This window comes from Urocitellus parryii, chromosome 7, assembly GCF_045843805.1.
Source record: "Urocitellus parryii isolate mUroPar1 chromosome 7, mUroPar1.hap1, whole genome shotgun sequence".
NCBI lineage: Eukaryota > Metazoa > Chordata > Mammalia > Rodentia > Sciuridae > Urocitellus > Urocitellus parryii.
Window position 1 is genome coordinate 119,133,358 of NC_135537.1, and position 19,912 is coordinate 119,153,269.

At 57.2% G+C, this 19,912-nt stretch overlaps 2 protein-coding genes across 5 annotated transcripts; one reads left to right on the plus strand and one right to left on the minus strand.

The window, feature by feature from the left end:
- Positions 1 to 17: 17 nt before the first annotated feature.
- Flii (FLII actin remodeling protein) lies at positions 18 to 12,643 on the minus strand. The gene is made up of 30 exons (XM_026408675.2): positions 12,561 to 12,643; positions 10,938 to 11,048; positions 10,559 to 10,630; positions 9,901 to 9,981; positions 9,482 to 9,567; positions 9,228 to 9,389; positions 8,878 to 8,981; positions 8,276 to 8,451; positions 8,033 to 8,190; positions 7,533 to 7,617; positions 7,093 to 7,240; positions 6,856 to 6,992; positions 5,911 to 6,123; positions 5,563 to 5,742; positions 4,782 to 4,864; positions 4,589 to 4,663; positions 4,245 to 4,328; positions 3,985 to 4,156; positions 2,948 to 3,052; positions 2,678 to 2,869; positions 2,239 to 2,427; positions 2,006 to 2,145; positions 1,681 to 1,921; positions 1,391 to 1,545; positions 1,251 to 1,311; positions 1,036 to 1,164; positions 860 to 966; positions 673 to 778; positions 472 to 537; positions 18 to 392 (listed from the first exon to the last, which is right to left on the minus strand). Exons 1-30 carry the CDS (start codon positions 12,621 to 12,623, stop codon positions 258 to 260), a joined length of 3,816 nt encoding a protein of 1,271 aa, XP_026264460.2. The 5' UTR covers positions 12,624 to 12,643; the 3' UTR covers positions 18 to 257.
- Positions 12,644 to 13,128: 485 nt separating this feature from the next.
- On the plus strand, positions 13,129 to 18,354 carry Mief2 (mitochondrial elongation factor 2). Of its 4 annotated transcripts, none has more exons than XM_026408681.2 (5): positions 13,132 to 13,218; positions 14,615 to 14,695; positions 14,955 to 15,108; positions 15,292 to 15,454; positions 16,214 to 18,354. In XM_026408681.2, exons 3-5 carry the CDS (start codon positions 14,962 to 14,964, stop codon positions 17,266 to 17,268), a joined length of 1,365 nt encoding a protein of 454 aa, XP_026264466.1. In that variant the 5' UTR covers positions 13,132 to 13,218; positions 14,615 to 14,695; positions 14,955 to 14,961; the 3' UTR covers positions 17,269 to 18,354. The 4 variants fall into 4 exon arrangements, with proteins under 4 accessions (XP_026264468.1, XP_026264466.1, XP_026264465.1 ...); XM_026408680.2 differs by lacking the exon at positions 13,132 to 13,218 and adding an exon at positions 13,706 to 13,809; XM_026408683.2 differs by lacking the exon at positions 14,615 to 14,695 and having other exon boundaries at positions 13,129 to 13,218.
- The last annotated feature ends 1,558 nt before the right edge of the window (positions 18,355 to 19,912 follow it).

Consider the following 19,912-nt stretch of genomic DNA (forward strand, 5'->3'; position numbering starts at 1 on the left):
TAATATCTCTTAAAGGGCAACAGCATCTGCCGTATCCCTGGCCTGGGGTGGGGATGGGGCAGGCTTCACACTGAGCCTGACAGCTGGTTCCTAGAACATCCCCCACTCTGCCAATGGTGTGGCCTGGGGCTGAGTGCTGCTGGGTGCTGGGACACTGGTGAGTAATAAAGCAGGGCTGTCACCTGTGCACACTTTCAGTGAGCAGGTGGTGGATGGAGGCACCTCTTGTCAAGGGCCTGAGGCCTAAAAGCCACTGCTTAGGCCAGGGGCTGGCGAAAGGTGCTCCAGGCATGGAAACAGCGGGTAAAGGCATGCTGCTCGTTGCCCTTGCGGACCAGGCGCAGGTGGCGGGGCCGCTCATGCTCTTTGGAGCTCATGTGCTGGATGTACACCTGGGAAGGAAGGAGAACTGTGGCTACAGGAAGTCTTCCCAGATCCCAAGACCTGCCCTATGCATCTGTCCCCACTCACCTGGCAGGCCTTCAGACTCAGTTTAATCTCCACTTGGCTTGTCTGGGTCCCTACCCACATGTAGACCTGGCAGGGACAACAGGCAAGGTGGTCACACAGGTGAGTGGCAATGTGCCTCTTGTGATTCTGTAATTCCTATTTCCAAATGGAGGGGCTCCTCCTCTAACAGGCAGGGTCAGTGAGATGGGGGTGGTGTCTCACCTCTTGGCCATTGTCTAGCAGCATGATGTCATCATCTGCCAGGTCATCTTGACAAAAGTCAGAGCATTTCTCAGTCACTGCAAAGTAGCCCTTCTCATTGGAGCACCTAGGGGTCAAAATGAGGCCAAGGTCACATGCAACAGGGTCAGGACTAAGAAGGAAGCTGGGGGAGTGGACAGGGCCCTACCGGAAGAGCCGTGTGTGTTTCATGTACTCAGCGTCATCGTCATAGGGCTTCTGTGCCCCTATTCCAACCCAAAAGAAGTTCTCAGGTTCCTCGCCTTCATTGATAACCTGTGGGAGGGTCAGTTCAGCCCAAAGCCCACATGCTCTGGCTCACCTGCCCACCTACCCCCACCTCACCTGTTTGCTGTAGGAGGCGTCAAACATGGTGTTCAGAATGTCTTCTGCCAGTTTGGCTTCATCGGGGTCTGATGCCCTTCCCACCCAAGCATACACAATGCCTTGGTTGTCCTCACTCTCAAAGGGAACCTGTGGAGTGTACAGGGGCTTTGGGTCATGACCAACACCCCATCTGCCATCTTGCTCTGTGGTCCTGGCTCACACCCACACCCCACCTTGAGGATGAAGCAGAACTCGGAGTTGAGGAGGCTGGAGTCAGTGTTGATCTGGATGCACCTGGGTGAGGAGGGGTGTCAGTAAAGAGACAGGGCTTGCTCCCCGACTCCTGCCAACCACTGCCCACCCCATCAGGCACCGGGTGCAGAGGGCACTGCCGTTGGTCCGGATCTGGTAGAGGCTTGGTTGCAGGGTGCCCTGGGCCACCTTTCTCTTGCCCCGGTGGATGATAAACTTTCTCTTGAAATGGGACAGGAACTTGGGGTTCTCCTGCTGCTGCGTCATTCGTACCACCTGAGGATGTGGAAGAATCAGGGGCAGCTCCCTAGATCCCACCTGCCCCTGGATCCCAAGCCTCCCTTGGACTGGGTCCCACTCCCCTTCCTTCCAAGGTCATGGGAACACAGCCCCGAGCACAGCTGGGTGTACCTCCAGCTTGCCAGGGAAGAGGCTCTCAAACTTCTTCTGCAGACTGAAGGTGAAGGTGAGCCAGCCCATGTTGGATGCTTCCCGACCCTGCCAGAAGTACACGATGCACTGGAAGTCCTCCTCGGGCTGCTTCTCCTCAGCCTCCACCGCTGCGTCCTCGCCTTCTTTGCCCTCTGCCCTGGCCTTTCCATCCTCCTTGCCTTCCTTCTCCTCCTCCTCGTACTCCACAGGTACCCAGTACCTGTGGGGTTAGAGGTCAGTGAACAGGGGCTGGAACCCCCAGTCCCAGAGGAAGACAAGAGAGGGAGGCGTGCTTTGGTGGCACCTGCAGAGGAAGACGTAGCAGTCCTGCGTGTAGAAGTGGCCGAACTCCTCCTCTGGCAGCCTTGCAAATTTCTTGCCCTCCAGCACGAAGCCCTCCATGCCATCAAGGTCCTCGTTCCATTCCTCCATGAGCTGTTCCGCCTGCAGGTGGCAGTACGTGCCCCCACGGGCCTAACTCACTTGGCCCCTCCCCGGCCCCGCCCCGGCCCCGCCCAGCACCCAGGCCCCACGCACCTCGGCCAATGCCATGGGCGGCTGCCTGGGCAGGAAGAGCGCGGTGAGGTCCGCCTTCATCTGGTCTTTCTTCTCCGCGTCACGTTTCACCTTCCCAGAGAGCCCGGGGCCCTGGAGGACAGCCTCTGCGTTGCGCGTGTAGTCCACCGTCAACACGTCGTCCCAGTTCTTGAACTTGGCCTTGAACACCTAAGGGAGAGCAGCGGGGAGGGGTCCAGCAGAGTTAATCTCAGGGTTCGAAGGTTGGGGCCCAAGGGCTGGGGTCAGGGGAGGTGGAGTCTAAGAAACAGAACTAGGAGGGGCAGTTTGTAGAAGAGGTGGTTCCACAAAAAGGTTTGGACCCGTTCTGCAGGTTAGCAGAGCAACCAACCACAGAGGGGCCAGGGGACCCTGGGGTACGCAGATAGAGGGAAGCTGGCCTCTGGATCCCGGAGCACACCTGCGCCTCGGTACCCTCGAGGCTGCGGCTGACCGTGGCGTGGCGTGGTCGGTGCAGCATCCCACACAGTTCCTGGCCCAGCTTGAGTGCAGCAGCACGCACTAGGCGTGGGGACTTTCGGCCAAGCCAGATGAACACGTCGGACCAACAGTCCAGGATGTACACGCAGCGTGTGTCCAGCAGACTCTGCAGCTGGAGATCAGAGGCTGGAGGTAAATATCTGCCACCTGGAAGAGATCCCAGCCCCGTACCCGGTTCTGTGCACCTCACCAGCCGCATCCCAGGCATCAGCTCCACTTTGGGCCGCTTCTTATGTTCCACGGAGAGCTTGTAGTTGATCTGCGGCAGCTCCAGGTAGCCCAGGCCCAAGCCCACCTGGCAGGAGGAAGAGATGGGCATGACAAAGACTGGGTCCGGGACATCAGCCCCACCCATAACAGCCTTCTGATTTGGAGTCTAGCCTCCTTTGCTCAAGCCACATCCGTTCCTCTTGAGACCTGTTTTTTCCTTCTCTACCCCAAAGTCTTTTTAAGGATACTCTGTGGAAGGGCTTTTTATTTATTTATTTTTGTAGTACTGGGGATGGAAACCTGGTCTTGCCAGGCTCTCTACTACTGAACTATATCCTCAGCCAGTAGAAGGGCTTTTATTTCTATTTTTAAAAATTTATTATTATTATAATTTAAAAAGATTTTTTTAGATGTTGGTAGGCCTTTACTTTATTCACTTATTTATATGTGGTGCTGAAAATTGAACCCAGTGCCTCACACCTGTGAGGCAAGTGCTCTTCTACTGAGCCCCAGCCCCAGCCCCTATTATTATTTTTGAACTACCTCCCCAAACCTTTCTTTAATTTTAATTTTTTATTTTGAGACAGGGTCTTACTAAATCCCCAGGCTGGCTTTGAACTGACAATCCCCCTGTTTCAGCCTCCCAAATTGCTGGGATCACAGGTGTGTGCCACTGTGCCCAACTCCGGCAAGGCTTTTAATGGTGCTTTCCTTGTCTGCCCTTTCCAGATCCTTACTGTTGCTAATTTTCTTGACTCTTTCCTGCTCACAAGACAACCCCAGTTTCCTGTCACATACAAAATTAAAGTTGGGAGCCTGGTACCAGGCTCTATGTCTCCCCCTCCAGGCCCAGGTTCCTTTAGTAACGTGCATGCTGTTGTTCTTAGAGCCAGACTCCAGAGGGGGGCACCCTCCTCTGGCCAAATTCCACAGCCACCACAGTGCTGCTGGCCTGTCCCCAGACCCCAGCTGGCTAGTGACATCAGGCTAACCCCGTACCCCAACACCATGGTTTACCTTGTACAGCTTGGGCTGGGGTGGCCAGAAGTTGTCAGGTACATGCTTCTTGATCTCAGAGGGCTCCCCACCCACAGCCTCCCAGAACTCTGGGGGTTCCTCGCCCTGCACCAGCAGCGTGATCTTTGCCTTCCCTTTCCGCTCATTCTTGTTAATTTTCTCTGCAAAGAGCCTGAGAACAAGATGCAAAGCCCTCAGTGAGACCACACCCATACTCAGATGATACCTTTCCTTTGCACAAAATCACAATACCCTCATACCTGGCCTTGGTGGTGTTATTCAGTGTGGCCTGGGCCCCCCGCCACACATAGATGTCCAGCCCTCGGTCCAGCAGGAACACAAACCTTGAAAGGAGGAGCTATGATGGGGCATGGGGACAATGACTGTCCCATACCCCAGATTCCACCAGAAACAATCCATCATTACGGGCTATAAGCTCCCCTTTATCAGAGGGCCTCACGGGCCCTTCTGCCAAGCTCTGTGGGACAGGCGTTAAAAGGGTGCTGCTAGAGGGCCCCCTCTTTCAGGAGGTCCCAACCTGCACCCCGTAGGCAGAGAGGAGGCTGATGGTCAAACACCTCTACCTCATATCATGGGGTCTCACCTTGGATCCAGGGAGGCTCCCTTGAGGGGAACAGGCTCCAACTTGATGTTCTTTTTCCCATACACACGGTACATCCTGAGGACCGGGACGAGAGTGGCTCAGTGTGGACCAAGGGGCCGATTTACTCCTAACACATTTCCATCCAACCCTTCCTGGCAGAGTGCAGGCCAGTGCCACACTCCCACCCCCTCACCTGGTGACATAGTGTGTGTCCTCCACAGTGTAGAAGCCACTGGCTGTTCCACCCTCAATGTAGGAGATGTCATTGTCAAACACCTGTGTGTGTGAGGCCATGGGATCTTCACCAGGTTGTCCCCTCCCCCAACCACCCCCCGCCAGGCTGGGTACAGTGACTCAGGTGCTACCAATCCCTGATGACGTTAAGGAGCAAAAATAGTCTTTGCTCATAAACACACACATACTGGGGCGTAGGGACGTCCAATGACATGAATGTGTCTACCCGTGTTGTAAAGGTGGGGGCAACATGTCGAGGGGTGTGCACAGGTGGTTCACAGAGGAGTGCAAACCTCAGTGAACTTGGGTCAGATGTGGAGTGTCTACGGACAACCTGGTGGGGCACCTTGCTGACCTGGCTCTGTGCTGTACTCCAGGTTGGGCTTGGCCCCACCTCCCTGGCACCCAGCCTGTGGTCCTCTCCCCCAACAGCTCCCACCTCTCTTGGCCCCAATCCTTGGACCTGGTTCCCACCCCTGTGTCAGCCTATTGGCCTCCCAGCCTCCACCCTGCCTGCCACCCTCCCCTCAGCCACTGACCCCGTCCCATTTCCACCAACCCAGGTTCTGGCGGCCTTTGGTCTCCCCAGACCTCCTTCTTGCTTCTGCATCCAGCTCCCTGGGGCCCCTCAAGCCCAGCGTCTTTGGCTTCAGCTCCCTGCCCCACTCCAGCAGTGCCCCCTGCCTGCCTCTGGGCCAGCTCCCTTGGCACCCCAGATTCCCGCCCCACCTGGCTGGTACCTGCAGGAACTCCTCGCTCTCGTCGCCCATTTCCTCCCTCACGGTGCGGCACTCAGCACCCAGGTAGTTGCGCAGGTTGACGGCGTGGATGGCAGAGCAGGCCTTCTTGTCCAGCGTGGCCTCCCCGCCGATCCAGTAGTAGATCTCCCAGTTCAGGGAGCCGCTGTCGTCCAGGAAGGTCTGCGAGCCAAGGCACTAGCCATGAGCTTCCTGGGGCCCAGCCTGGCTTCCCTCCACCACCCTGCCTGCACCTGGCCTGCCCACCTCCCAGCTCCCAGGACCTAGGTGCAGGTGGGGACTGTGATTAGGAGACTGGAGGCCACATGGACCCCAGGGGGTCAGCCTCACCTTGAGTACAATGTAGCAGTCGGCCTCATAGAACTTGCCATGAAAGGCTTCCTCCACCAGCACCGGCACAAAGTTCTCAATCTGCCAGATGGTCAAGCCTGGCAGCTGGCCCACATCCTCCGTGAAGAACTCTGAGTAGTCGAGGCGAGGCTTCTCCAGGCCCTGGTCCCAGCGCCGCACCTTCCCTCCGGGGGCCCTAGCATCCACACTCTCCTGGAGGCACGGTCAGAGTACACGGCTTGACTCTGCAAAGCCACTACTTGCTACCCACCCCAGGGCCTTTGTGCGGGACATTCCATCTGCCCAGTGTCCTGCGTCATTCTTGGAGAAGAGGAGGACAGTTAAATACCATGTCCCTAAAGTGCCCCTCTATTCTTGAGAACCCAGCCGAGTTAAGGCATCGAAGAGAGTGAGTCTAGGCTGCAAAGTCCAGATAAATGTCATCTTGAAGGACAATGACTCTTCTCACATACGCTGGGAACTAACTACGATAAGTCAGTGTTATTTGCAGAGAGCTGCTTTCTCACACACGTGCTGAGTTCCCTGGTGTGCTGGTCATACCCTGGGACAAGCAAGGTAAGCAGATGCTGCCTTGTACCCTGACCTATCACCCCTCCACTGCAGTAACCGGTGTGGATCAGGGCACTGTGAGAGGGATGTGCTCGTCCAGCTGCCACTGCACAGAGTGCAGCAGGGGACAGAGAAGCTGTTTTCAGGTGAAGCACTGAGGCACTGTGGGAAACAGAAGCGCACCTGTCCAGCCAGCTGCCCAGGACTTTCTGGAGAAGCCCCTGTCAAGCCCATCACCACTGGATCTTCCTCATAAGCACTTTTCAGTGACCCTCATGTCTCCCATCTCATCTCTAGGTGTCGGCTTTGGTCTCTCAGGAGCCATGCCCCTGCCTTGGTAGCAGGGCGCACTGTGCCTGTCCTGTCTCGGCTCACCTCCTGTTTCTTGTTCTTCTCCTGGGCCACATCTGACATGCCCTTCAGCACCTGCTTGGCCTGGTCGTCCTGGGCCGAGTCCTTTCGCCTCCGCAGCCGCATCTTGCGAGCCAGGGGGTCCTTGGGCCCACTCCCAGCTTAGGGAAAGGGTGTGCAGCTGAGCCCTACGGGACCTGCCCCTTGGGCATCCAACCCCATCCTCCATGTCCATCCCAAGCCAGATGTCCCCTAATGTACCAGCTGCTGCGGCAGCCACTGTGGCAGGGGAGGCACCTGCCAGCCGCAGCTGATTTTGCAGTGAGAAATCGATGTTGTACCACTCAGCAGCGGGGTCAGCAGGCTTAGGTGGCATGACCAGGCTGGGATTGTCCCGCACATCCAGGACCTGCAGCAGGGAGGAGCAGAGCTGGCGCTGGTCCAGGTCCCCTTCCCAGCCACACAGAGCCTGGCTTCTGCTTCTTGTCTGCAGGGGCCAGGACCAGGGCGTCCATCCTGGCTGCCTCTGTGGCTGACTGTGGAGGGCACTAGGAATGCTGGGGCTCACCTCCCCCCGCACGCAGGCGCTGCCCCCACCAGGAGCCTCCCCTCCAGGGTGAACCCGCCAGTGCCGTCTCTTCTGAGGACCACCCCCCCACCCCCCCCCCCCCCGCTCCCTGCACTGGCCCAGCCTGGCTGACCTCAATCTCCGTCAGGAAGTGGATGGCCTCTGGGAGCGTCACCAGGCGGTTCTTGTTCAGGATGAGTTTCCTCAGCTTTGGGCACCTGTAAGGACAGGGCCCGTGGGGGACCTCAGGGAAATGACAAGTGGGGAGGGGCAGCAGGGAGGGCCAGAGGAACTGGAGGGCTGTCCTCCATCCTTTGCCTGAAGAACTTCTTAGAGCCAGGAGACCCCACTAGTGGGCACTGTGACCTCCAGGAGGGGATGGAAGCAGCACTGAGTCCCAAATTCACCTGGCACTGGAACCCTTCTGGCCTCCACCCTAATAGCATCTTCCCAAGGGGTCCTCTGGGGAACCCAAATTGGGAATGGCTAGCATGGGACCCCAGGGTCTTCAGCCACAGAGGCAAACTGACCCATCTTCATTTCATGTGACTCACAAAGAACCGGGCTGGTTCTGGCTCTGATTCCAGGACCCTCTGTGCGGAGGGCCCCTCCTGCCCAGCCCGGCCCCAGCACCTGCAGAGGCTTTCGGGAATCAGCTCTAGGTTGTTGTTGGCAGCCATGAACTCCTCCAGGCCAGTCAGCTTGCCAATGCCCGAGGGCAGCCCATCGAAGTCCAGCTTGTTGGAGTTGAGATACAACTTCTTCAGCTTGGTCAGCTTGCAGATGGCTGACTGCGGGGGAGCGGAGCAGGGCTGGGTGGTCAGGGCTGAGCCCAGCAGCCTCCCTCCACCCCACCGGCCAAGGTCCAGGACTCACGGGCAGAGAGGTGAGCTGGTTGCGGGACAGATTCAAGGTCTCCACGTGTACCCACTGGTCAATGCACAGGGACAGCTCTGTGATCTGGTTGCTGCTGAGGTTGAGGCGGCGCAGGCTGGGGAGAGTGTACAGGCACTCGGGCACCCGGGTCAGGTCATTGCATGACAGGTCCACATCTGGAGTGTGAGGAGGACCACGAGTCAGGGCCCCCACAGCAGGCACTGGGCACTGCCAGCCCTATTATAAACGCCAGTTCCACCACCACCAGGCTGAGCTGCAGCTTCTCCATTTGGAGAAACTCCATGCAGGGTGGGTCTAGGCATACATTCAGTGCTCATGATTGGAAGCCATTAATAGTCTCATGATACAGACAGAAACAATGTAACGGCTGGGGGCGAGTAGCTCATTGGTAGGGCACTGCCTTGAATGAATGGGACCCTGGGTTCTATCCCAGCACCACACACACACACACACACACACACACACACACACACACACGCACACACACCCTAACTGTGGGCTATGGCTGGAGGAGCAGGCTGAACCCACATAGTCCATCAGGAGGAAAGCGAGTGCAGAGGGATGCCCAGGGAGGTGCCAACCTGCAAGGTGGCTCAGGCCCTCCAGGCTGGTGGGGAGGTTGCTCTGGGTGCGCTGTGTGTTCCGCAAGTGCAGGGTCTGCAGGGCGGTCATGGCTGGGAGCTGCCTGCCAGGGAAACATGAAATGTCAGGGAAGGGGAAGGGCCCACACAGGGGGTTTGGGTGGTGATGGGAGATTGGAGGGACAGGCACCAGGCCAGTGGCAGCAGTGTGGTGAGGCAGACAGAAAGACAAGACCAAGAGGTAGATCAGGACCCTCAGGAAGGACAGGCCCAGCTTGAGGGTGCCAGCCTACACATAGTGTAGGGCCAGGGCTCCTGGGAGCAGGGGTATGACTGGTGTAGGTGCTCACCGGAGCTGTGCATGCAGCAATGGGTTCCCATTGAGCACCAGTGTCTGCAGGTGCACCAAGCGGCGCATCTGGGGTGGCAGGCTCTCCAGACGATTCTCACTAAGGTCCAGGTACAGCAGGTCCGTGAGGTTGATGAAGAGCTGGTTGGGGATAGTGTCGATACTGCGGTGGGTGGGAAAGAGGCAGGGCCGCCTGAGTTAGCTCCAGAGTGCAGCCCCAGCCCCCCAGACACTCTGACTACACCTAGTCAGCACCTGTTATGGCTGAGATTGAGCACCAGCATGTTCTTGGCATTCTCCAGCTCCCGTGGGCACTCGGTCAGCTGATTGTAGCTCAAGTCCTGGGCAGAAGGGACAAGGCCCAGGTCAGGGGTGTTCCCACCCTGCCAAGCCTCTGCCATTCTCAGGGATTAGGCAGGACACTAAGCAGGGAGTGGATGCTGGGGAAGTGGCTCAGGGACAAAGGGAAACAGTAGGATCCTGGCAGGAAGGGTGTGAGGATTAGGGATCTGACTCCACCAGTGACCTCAGGCAAGGCACTGCCCATTCTAGGCCTCAGTTTCTTTATCTGTAAAATTAGATAGTGACGGCCCCACAAGGACTGGTCATGAGTGGTGACTGAATGGTTGGAGGTTGGGCCAGCCTAGAGGCCAGACAGGTGGGTAACCACTGACCAGGACTGAGAGGTCATCCAACTTGAAGATGTCATCAGGGACTCCAGAATTCTTCAGGCTATTGGCTCGAGCTACAATGGCCTAGGGAGAAATGGTGAGAGTCTGATTCCTGGTTTCCCTACCCAGGAGGAGCAGAGTGGTCAGGACGGGATGCCTCCTTGGGAAGACCACCAGAGGGTAGGCCTGAGTGCTCTCCTACCTCTGGTCTTTGTTCACACACTTCCTCCAACTGATGGGCTTTTTCCTAGCCTCCTGGTGAACTCCTATTCAAACCTAAAAGTCCAATTCTCTGGGGCCTTCAGGAAAACTTTTCTTTCTTTTCTTTTTTGTACTGGGGATCTAAATCAGGGGTGCTTTACCACTGAACTTCATCCCAGCCCTTTTCATATTTTTGAGACAGGGTCTCATTAAGTTGCTTAGGGCCTTGCTAAGTTGCTGAGGCTGGTCTTGAACTTGTAATCCTCCTGTCTCAGCCTCCTGAGTCACTATATTACAGGCATGCACCACCATGCATAACAGGAAACATTTTCTGATCAAACAATCCCCCTGCCCCTTTTTCTTCCCAGTACTGGTGATTAAATTTAGGGGCACTCTACCAGCTTCTGGCCAGACTCTGGGTCCCTAACCCCAGCCTGAAGGCCTCCTGGCCAGTACTCACCCGCAGTGAAGGCAGGCTGGACAGCTCCCCATGAAGTGTAGTCAGGTTGTTGTGGCTCACAGACAAGTGCTCCTGGGCCAGGACAGGAGAGCAAAGGCTCAGCAGGGTGGGTAGGGGGTCCAGAATTCCTATCTGTCTCCACAGCTCTGCACCATTCAGGAGAAGACACCACCAGCCAATCCATTTCTTCAGCCTCCCTCCCCTTATAGACCAGGCCTCTTCCTGTTCACCTTCTGGGACGGAGGGCTCACTCCTGTCTGCCAGCTTTGCTCACAGCTCTGCGTGTCCTTCCTCTATGTCTTTGTCAGCTCCATAGGCTTAGCCCACCTGGCCCAGCCCCAGCCCCAAAATACTTCCCTGCCTGCCCAAGGCCCCTTACCAGCTTCTGTAGGGCAGCCAGCTCTTCTGGCAGGTAGCAGAGGCCTGTGCGGTTCAACTTCAGCCATCGCAGGCTGGTCATGGCCTTGACATTCTCAGGAAAGTAGCCACCCTGTGTGTGGGGAGGATGGATTTCACGGGGAGGATGGTCTGGGAAAGGGGTGCCTATGCTCCACCACATTCTGTGGCTCCCACTGCCCACGTAAGTCTTCAGGGAGCAACAGAGCCAGCCCACCAGCTGTGAAACCCTGGACAAGTCACTTTTCACTCTGTGCCTCAATTTTTTCACCCATAAAATTAAACTAATAAAAGACAAAGTGTCAGCCTGCCTCTCCTGCTGGACTCTGAGACCCAGGAAGGCTGGACAAGACTGTCTTGTCTGGGGGTGATGCCCAGCACCCCACTTTGTGGTCAGCTCTGCTCGCATTCCTTTGCCTGGAGTCCGGGCTCTCATTGGACTGCCTGGAGGGGGAGTTTTCCCGAGCCTCTGTGAAGTCCCCACTAGGCTCCCACCCCGCCATCAGCACAGGACCCATTCCTGGAAAGGTCCAAACCAACACTGCAGCTAAGGGTCCACCTCCTCACCCTGCACAGGTATTACCTTTTGTGTTCAATCACTTGCCATATTCCAATGCCCACCTCATCAGCTTCTGCCCTTTGTGCACAGAGTCTGGGTGGCTTATGCCTTTAGTGCCTTTGGCTGCTGGGTCCCTTCCCCCCTGCAGCCACATTCTTGGCTGGTGACTCAGATTCTCCCAGTCCACAGGAGACACGTGGAGACCCCAGGTCAGGACAGTAGGGATGGATCAGAGAAAAGTGATGTGGTCACCTATGCGTGGGGTCAAAGGTGTGTGCACCTACAGGTAATGGCAGGAAGAGCCTGCCTGCCTCCTCCCCAGTCCCAGCCAGTAGCTGCCCACCACCTCCTGGAGCACCAGCCTTCAGAACAGCTCTGCCGCCACCTTCTTCTCTGCCTCCCCTCTGGCCCTGACACCTTCCACCTCTTTCTTGACAGCCTAGAACCGCCTCCTTTCCCCACCAATTGGCTTGCGGGCGCCTGGAGCCGGTCAGTTCGGACTACACCGCCCAGTACCTCTCCCAGCTGCCTGACGCTCTCGGTACCAAGAGATCCAGCCCCGTCCAGAGGTCCAGACGGCTACATTGAAGCCCCATGAGCAGATGAGAAAACCCAGGCACCGAGAGGGGAAGTGACTTGCCCAAGACCACACAGGATGATGGTGGCGGGGAGGGTGGCGAAGAGCTGGCTCCACACCCGCCCTGGGCAGCCCTGGCAGCTCGGCTGGCCGGCAGAGTCCGGGCCTGGCTCGGGCGTGTCACCTCAGAGGGGCGGGAGCCGGGATCGCCGACCGCCGGGCCACGCTCCCGCCCGGGCGGAGAACGGCGCGCGGGGTCGCAGCTCCAGCGGGGCCCCCCCTCGGTTCGCCGGGGCGAGCGCCGGGCGGGTCCTCGGGGCCAGGCGCTACCGGGGCGACCGCCGGAGCCCCACCCGCCCCGCCGCGGGCCTGGGCGGCGAGACAGGAAGCGGAGAGCGGCGGGGCCCGCGCGCGAGAAAAGGCCCGTGGGGAGGCTCGGCCGCCGCCCGACGAGGCTGGGCTGGGCTCACCTTGAAGTCGTTGCCGCTGAGGTCCACGCCGCGCACGAACGGCAGCACCCCGGTGGCCTCCATGGCGGCGCCTCTCTGCTGGGCGCCGGGAGGGAGCAGGGGCGGCCCCGAGAGCCGCGGGCTGGGCTAGCGCCGGCCCCGCCCCCTTAACCCTGCGGCGCCGGGAGTCTGCGCGCCCGAGCCGCTCGGCTCCGCGCGGGGTGGGGTGGCTTCAGCTCCCCCGAGGCCTCAGTCTCCGTCTCCTCGGGTCCCGGAGAGGCCTCCTGGTGTTCGGGTTGGAGGCTGGCACCACCTCCGAGTTGCGGTCGCAGCGCCCTGGGCGTCGTTGACCTGGACTCTGGGAGAGGTTCCGGACCCGGGAAGGTCCTAGTTAGGCTCGGCCTCACGGACAGGTGGTACTAGGGCATCCGAGTTCTCGGGTTTCCGCTTCTGGCCGCAGTTTCCTCATCAGTTGACTGTTTCCTAAAGTTGTTGCCAGAAGCGAAGGCACGTGTAGCTCTTCGCAGACAGCAGGCCCTCAGTGCCCGTGGCCGGTTGTCATGGTCGCCGCTGAGTGTCAACACTTTCCCCTCTGCTTATTTACTGGTTTGCTTCGTGTTCTGTAGAAAGAAGCGTCCCTCCTGGTCCATGCTGTTTATGGCTTTCGAATCCGCACCCGGTAAGTGCCGAGTGTGTGAGCCACAGCTGTTCTCCGCACAGCTGTCCTTCACAGGGCGTTGAGGGGGGTGGTGGCGTCTCAGATCCCGGTTTTACAGGACAGAAAACAGACCTGGGGGAAGAAAAGCCCACAGAAGCTCTCACGGAGCAGTGGGCAGGGGTTGGCGCTTTCGCCACACTGTGTGCCCCGCGGCCCAATAGGTAATAACGAGGTGGGAGAACGTGGGTCTTTAGGCGAGGTGCGGTCAGTCTGCCCGGGAGGACCGTCACACACACCACCGCCCCGTTGTGGGCTCGGAATGCTGCTCTGCACCTTTAAATCAGGACTTCGCTGGAGAGTCCCGTCCCTGAGGGAGCGTGGCTGGCCAGTCATTGGCTGAGCCGCGCAGTATTTTGGAACGTGTGCGCTGCAGTCCGGCGCTCCGATTGGAGGGAAGGCCTGCTCGTCTGCGTGCCTCCGGGGTCAGCGGCCGCCCGGGGCCTCGGCGTTCGGTTCCCGGGTCCTCCACCTTCCATTCTCAGGCAGGTCTGGCCATCAGGGCCCCGCGAACCCGCTGTGTCCTCCGGTGGGTGCGCTGACTCCGAGACGCAGGTACCCCCGGAGCGTCTTGGGGCGGTCCCTGGGGTCCTCCAGCTTCGGGCGTGGCGCGCGCGTCCCAAACACCGAACGGGGGCGTGGCCCGCGGTCACGGCTGGGAAGGGAGGGAGGACTTTGGGCCCCAAGGTCTGAGTTCGAGCTCTGCCCTTCCCGTTTTTTGGGTGCCGCACTGGGTTTCCAGGGTCTCAGCGACCCCACTTTTGAATGGGCCGTAACAAGCCCCACTGTGGGCAGCTACGTGACCTGCCCAGCCCTAGCCCAGGACTGGAGGGTTTGGCCAACCGGGAGGACTGGCGGCATTTGGGCCTGACTGCTCAGAGTGGGTTATTTTTAACTCCCCGAGCCCTCCCCTACTTCCCGAATTGGAAGGCTTCCGGCTGGGGCCTGTGCGACCCTGCAGGCCGAGTCCCAGTTTAGATAAGTGTTGGAATTAAAACGCTTTTACAGTTTGCAGAGTCCTGCTGTGGTCCTGCTGTGGGTGGCAGTGTTGATTCCCTTGGCTTGAATGGGGAAGTAGAAACCGGCTGTGGGGTCGTGGTGGGTCACCTGGTTACCCTGTGACCTCACCGGGCCCCAGAGCTGGGTCTTATTTATAGTGTGGGGTAAGTGGGCAGGTGTCCAGGGCTGAGTCACACAGTGCTTCAGGCTTCAGCCATTCCAGGCATCTTGTCACCTGGCAGCTGGGCCACAGGCACCCAAAGTCCATCAGGGAGGTCAGAAGTCCTTGGTGCCCCAGTAGGCTGTGACCTCATGACTTGGTGGACTGGTCCTTGAGAGAGTTCTACTTCTGCTTCTCAAGTGCCTGGCCCTACCTGGTCACACACTTCAGGGCTGCTCCCTTCCGGCTGCTCACTTCACCGCTGCCTGTGCCAGTTCACTGGTAAGCAAACAGGCCCTGGCTCACCTTCTCTACTGCTTGGTCCCCCCACCTGCAATACTGGCCCAAGTCCCAGAGAATCCTCTCTCCCAGGGCATTGTGGCTCCCTTGTGGGCTTGACACTGTTACCCCAGGGCACCTGCCCCTCTATTTGGGATCTGTGTCTCTTTCTTACTGCCTAAGGGTGGATCCTTCAGACCTGACTTGCATGTACCCATCTACAGGTGGCTTCAGCCTCAACTGCCCCATGCCTCTCTTGCAGGCGGATCATGGCAGAGTTCTCCCAGAAGAGGGGAAAGCATCGTGGGGACGAGGCCCTGGGCAGCGCTGTGGACTTCCTCCTGGCCAATGCCCGCCTGGTGCTGGGTGTGGGCGGGGCTGCTGTGCTGGGCATTGCTACCCTGGCAGTGAAGCGGGTAAGGCCTGGCTGGGTGGGACTGCCTGAGACTTCCAGAGGAGGATGACAGGGCTGGGGTCACACAGTGCTTCAGGCCCCAGGAGGGGCAGTGGCACTCCCTAAGGCTGACATTGGAATCCAGGGCAACCCCAAGCTTTGCCAGGATTCTCTAGACTTCTGCTTTGTGTCACTCTGCCTACAGCTCATTGACAGGGCCACTAGCCCTAGGGATGAAGATGATGCTAAGGGGGACAGCTGGAAGGAACTAAACCTGCTCAAGGCCACACCGCACCAACAGCCCCGGCCCCCACCTGCTTCCCTCAGCCAGCCTGTGTCGCTCCCAGCCCCCTTGCCCTCTGCCCCAGGTGAGCTGCATGCACCCCTTCCCTTCTGATGTGGTTAAGTTTTCCTTTGGTGGTCACCTTTGGGAGATGCAGCCCAGGCTGTTCCCCTGAGTGACTTTGCAGTCCTATGCAAATTCCTGTTCTTTCTAGGTTATGGGCTTCTAATGTTTAATGGGGATCTTGGTTTTGTGGGGTTTTTTGTTGTTGTTTTCTGTTATGTTTTGTGATGCTGGAGATCAAACCTAGGTCCTTGCACTTGGTAAGCAAATACACACCACTGAATGACTCCCTGATCATACTGTTGTGGATTTTTTTGGGGGGGGGCACTTGACCACTGAGCCACATCCCCTCCCCTATTTTGTATTCTATTTAGAGACAGGGTCTCACAGAGTTGCTCCGCACCTCAATTTTGCTGAGACTGGCTTTGAACTCTTGATCCTCCTGCTTGGCATCATCATTCCTTCCTGAGTTTGCTACCATGCTACTGTGATGGTGGGGAGCCTCAGATGAGGAAACTGAGGCTCAAGAGGGGCAGGACCTGTCTTCCTCACTCTGCATGGAGTTCTTTTAGCTGTAGGGCCAGGGTGTTGGGATTCTGGGCCAGGGCAACTTTATCATCGAGTATTCACAGTCCTGAGGACCTAGACCTGGTATTCTCAGGTGGACATTACAGGTGAGGAACAAGGCCCAGGGCTGTCACACAGCCAATAATGAGGTAGAATTCTTTTAACTCATTGTGGCGGGGTTCTTACATGTTCCCCTGGTCCCTTCACTCTGCAGAAGGTCCCACAGATACTGAGCTTCAGAAGCCACCTCAACTCGGCTCCCCAGTACCACTGTGTCTGACGTTCCAGGAGAAGTTGCTGGCATTTGAGCGGGAACATGTGGTTATCCCAGCAGCTCATGTGGCTTTGGCCAAACAGCTGGCCGGTGACATTGCCCTGGAGCTACAGGCCTACCTGCGGAACAAGTTCCCGGAACTGCCCTTTGGGCCACTTGTGCCTGGTGGTCCACTCTATGATGGGCTGCAGGCAGGGGCTGCTGAGCATGTGCGCCTGCTGACCCCACTGCTGCTGGAGCCAGGCCTGTGGATTCTGGTACCTGGCGTGGACACTGTGGCCCGGGACCCTCGCTGCTGGGCAGTACGCAGGACTCAGCTTGAGTTTCACCCCCGGGGGAGCAGCCCCTGGGACCGCTTCCTGGTAGGTGGCTACCTCTCCTCCCGTGTCCTGCTGGAGTTGCTCCGCAAGGCCCTGGTTGCCTCCGTCAACTGGCCAGCCATTGGTAGCCTGCTTGGATGCCTGATCCGGCCCAGCGTGGCCTCGGAGGAGCTGCTGCTGGAGGTGCAGCATGAGCGCCTGGAGCTCACTGTGGCTGTGCTTGTGGCAGTCACTGGGGCCCATTCTGACAACCACCTCCTCCTGGCCTGGCCCCTGGAGGGCCTGGCTGGGAATCTTTGGCTTCAGGACCTGTATCCAGCAGAGGCTGCCAGGTTGCAGGCCCTGGATGATCAGGATACTGGCACTCGCCGGAGGCTGCTGCTGCTACTGTGTGGTGTGTGCCGTGGCCATCCAGCCCTGGGGCAACTGGGCCGGAGCCACCTGACCCAGGTGGTTCTTCGTCTGGGGGAAGAGGAAGTGGACTGGGCCGAGGAGGCCCTGGGGGAGCGCTTTCTGCAGGCCCTGGAGTTGCTCATCAGCAGCCTGGAGCAGGCCAGCCTGCCCTGCCACTTCAACCCTAGTGTGAACCTCTTAGGTAGTTTGCGGGAGGAGGAGATTGATAGCATTGGTTATGCACTCTACAGTGGTCTACAGGCACCTGAGGGGCTGCTTTAGATGGGTGGGGACCGGGCAGCCAGCATGTTTTCTGATATTGGTGATCTGTACCCATCTCACTCCCAGGAAATTGCAGTGTTTTTTTGTTTGCTTTTAGCCAGAACACAGGAGAGTATACTACCTAGGCCCACAGAATGGGTATATTCCTGGGCTATGGTCCCTGGGGTCACTGAGCCCAGAGAGCTTAGGTAACTGTCACCTGAGTGTGACTGGGCTGCAACCACTCACTCAGGTGTCCCTCAAACCTTTGGGGTGACCTAGGACCTTGGGGTCAGACCCTATCACCAGCAGCAAATCCACTGAGAATGTGTCTTCTCCATCCCAACCAGTTCCATTTTTCTGCCAAGACAGAAATTTAGTACTTTTTTCAGGCTCCTGTGCCAGGCATCCTGGAGGCATCTAAGTATCATGTGTTTGTTTCCGCCCTGGGTGCTGGAGTTACCTGGTATCCTGGAGGCCAGCATTTTGTTTTTATTTTTTGGTACCAGGAATTGAATCCAGAGGCGCTGAGCCACATCCCCAGCCCTTTTTATTTTTTGACACAGGGTCTTGCTAAGTTGCTTAAGGCCTGATAAGTTGCTGAGGCTGGCTTTGAACTTGGGGTTCTCCTGCCTCAGACTTCCCAGCTGTGGGATGACAGGCGTTCACTACTGAACCTGGGTAGAGGCCAGCCTTTGGCTCTTGAAGGTTGGTGTTTTCCTGCTGTCTTCTGTGCTTTTTTTTTGTTGTTGAATTCTCCAGCTCTAGAGTGAGATGCTGTCCATTTGATACCCTCCAGCTAGGTGAGTTTTCTCCTAAGGCAGCAGAGGCCCAAGGCCAAGGCTGTGCCTCAATAGCTGCTCCTGGGCGCCACTGGAAAGCAGAGGACACGCCTTTCCCAGAGGCCTGTGTGCTGACTTGGCCTCTTCAGTGTGCCAAAATGAACTCTCAGCGGATTCTGACCTTGTAGCCTGGCCAAGGTAGTAGGGGCTGGAAGAGGGAAACTGCCTCCCCTCCCAGGGGCCCCTCCTGTCTTTGGTGTCCTTTGGGCTGAAGCAAAGCTCTGCCTTGAAGAATGTGAGCAAGAATAAAAGGAAAAAATTCTCATATGTGTGCGATCCTTGCTGGGAAAGGGGTCTAGCACTTTCATGGGTGGCTGTTCAGAGCTCTTAAGTCTGGTGGCTTATCCCGGCAGCTTGGCAAGAGGACTTGAAATCAACTTGGAGGTGAAAGAATTTGTTTTCAAAAGTAGTGTCTTGCTGGGCATGGTGGTGTACACCAGTAGGATTACTGGGTAGTGATTGGGAGATTAAGGCAGGAGGATCACAAGTTCAAGGCCAACCTCAGAACCCAGTGATACCCTATCTCATCAAAAATAAAAAAGGGCTGATGATGTGGCTCAGTGGTTAAGCACCCCTGGGTTAAATCCCCAGTACCAAAAAAAGAAAGTGTTTTAGTCCTTTTTGGTTGCAATAACAAAATATCGTAGACTGTATAGATGGTTATGAATAACAGAAATCTATTTCTCATTTTGGATGCTGGAAAACCTGAGATCAGAACACCAACAGATTTTGTGTGTAGTGAGGGCCCATATCCTGGTTCACAGATATCACCTTCTAGATGTGTCTTCACATGGCAGAAAGATGAGATAGCTTCAAGGTCTCTATAAGGCCCTTAAGTCCAATCACAGGGCTGTTCCCTCATGACTTAGTCACCTCCCAAAGGCCCCACTAATGCCATCACATCCCAGGGAGGAGTTTAGCATACAAATTGCCACCACATAAACATTCAGCCCTTATGGGTCCTGTGGAGGGAGAATACTGAGTGTGCCTTGGTGCCCAGTCTTGCTTTTTTTTTTTTTTTTTTTAAGAAAGAGTGAGAGATTTTTTTTAATATTTATTTTTTTAGTATTTGGCGGACACAACATCTTCGTTTGTGGTGCTGAGGATCGAACCCGGGCCGCACGCATGTCAGGCGAGCGCGCTACCACTTGAGCCACATCCCCAGCCCCCCCAGTCTTGCTTTGTAATAGGAACCAACCAGTCAGGGCTCATTTCTTCCCCTAAGGCTGAGCTGCTGGGCCCTCTGGTGTTCCTCTGCTTTCCTGGATCAGTGGGGCTGCTGCATGCCCATCAGTCTTGAGAGAACTGTTTGCTGCACCTCCCTCGCCTTTCCTGAAGTCCCCAAAACGTGGGGTCAAGCAGCTGTCAAGCCAGGCATCTCAGCGTCCCTCAGGAGCTAACGTGAGGCTTGGTTCCTCTGTTACCAGATGACAAATGAGGCCTGGACACTTTCCTTCAGATATGCCAGTCACATCCTGAAGTCCTTCCTGTGAAGTTCTATTTCCTGTGGAAAGCCTCCCCTTCCAGCTGTGACATGGCATGGTGTAGGACATAGGATGGTAGTGTCTGCCTCTGGGTGGTGGGAGACTGCCTCAGCCGAGGTTTATTCAAGTTGCTTGGTTTGGGAGCTGCACTCTAGTCTTGAGCAGTTTCACTGGTGGTGGAGGTAGTTAGCAAGGAAGCAGCTGAGGGCAGAGTCTGTGCCCCCATCCTCTTCTCTATGACCTACTTCCTGGGCAGCTGTGAGGCCTATCTGAGATGGGCAGTGCTCATCTTCTACCTGGTACAAGGTAAACTGCCCAAGCAGGGGAGCTTATTGGGCC

What these genes read in the sequence shown, in the direction of transcription:
- Flii (XM_026408675.2), bottom strand. Translation starts at nt 12,623, where the DNA reads ATGGAGGCCACCGGGGTGCTGCCGTTCGTGCGCGGCGTGGACCTCAGC. An exon ending in TGGATGACCTCTCAGTCCTG is followed by an intron (nt 9,568 to 9,900) that starts GTCAGTGGTTAC and finishes CCTTCTGCCCAG; the next exon opens with GACTTGAGCTACAATCAGCT. An exon ending in AGTTCTGCTTCATCCTCAAG is followed by an intron (nt 1,165 to 1,250) that starts GTGGGGTGTGGG and finishes TACACTCCACAG; the next exon opens with GTTCCCTTTGAGAGTGAGGA.
- Mief2 (XM_026408683.2), top strand. Translation starts at nt 14,962, where the DNA reads ATGGCAGAGTTCTCCCAGAAGAGGGGAAAGCATCGTGGGGACGAGGCC. An exon ending in CTACCCTGGCAGTGAAGCGG is followed by an intron (nt 15,109 to 15,291) that starts GTAAGGCCTGGC and finishes CTCTGCCTACAG; the next exon opens with CTCATTGACAGGGCCACTAG. An exon ending in CCCCTTGCCCTCTGCCCCAG is followed by an intron (nt 15,455 to 16,213) that starts GTGAGCTGCATG and finishes TTCACTCTGCAG; the next exon opens with AAGGTCCCACAGATACTGAG.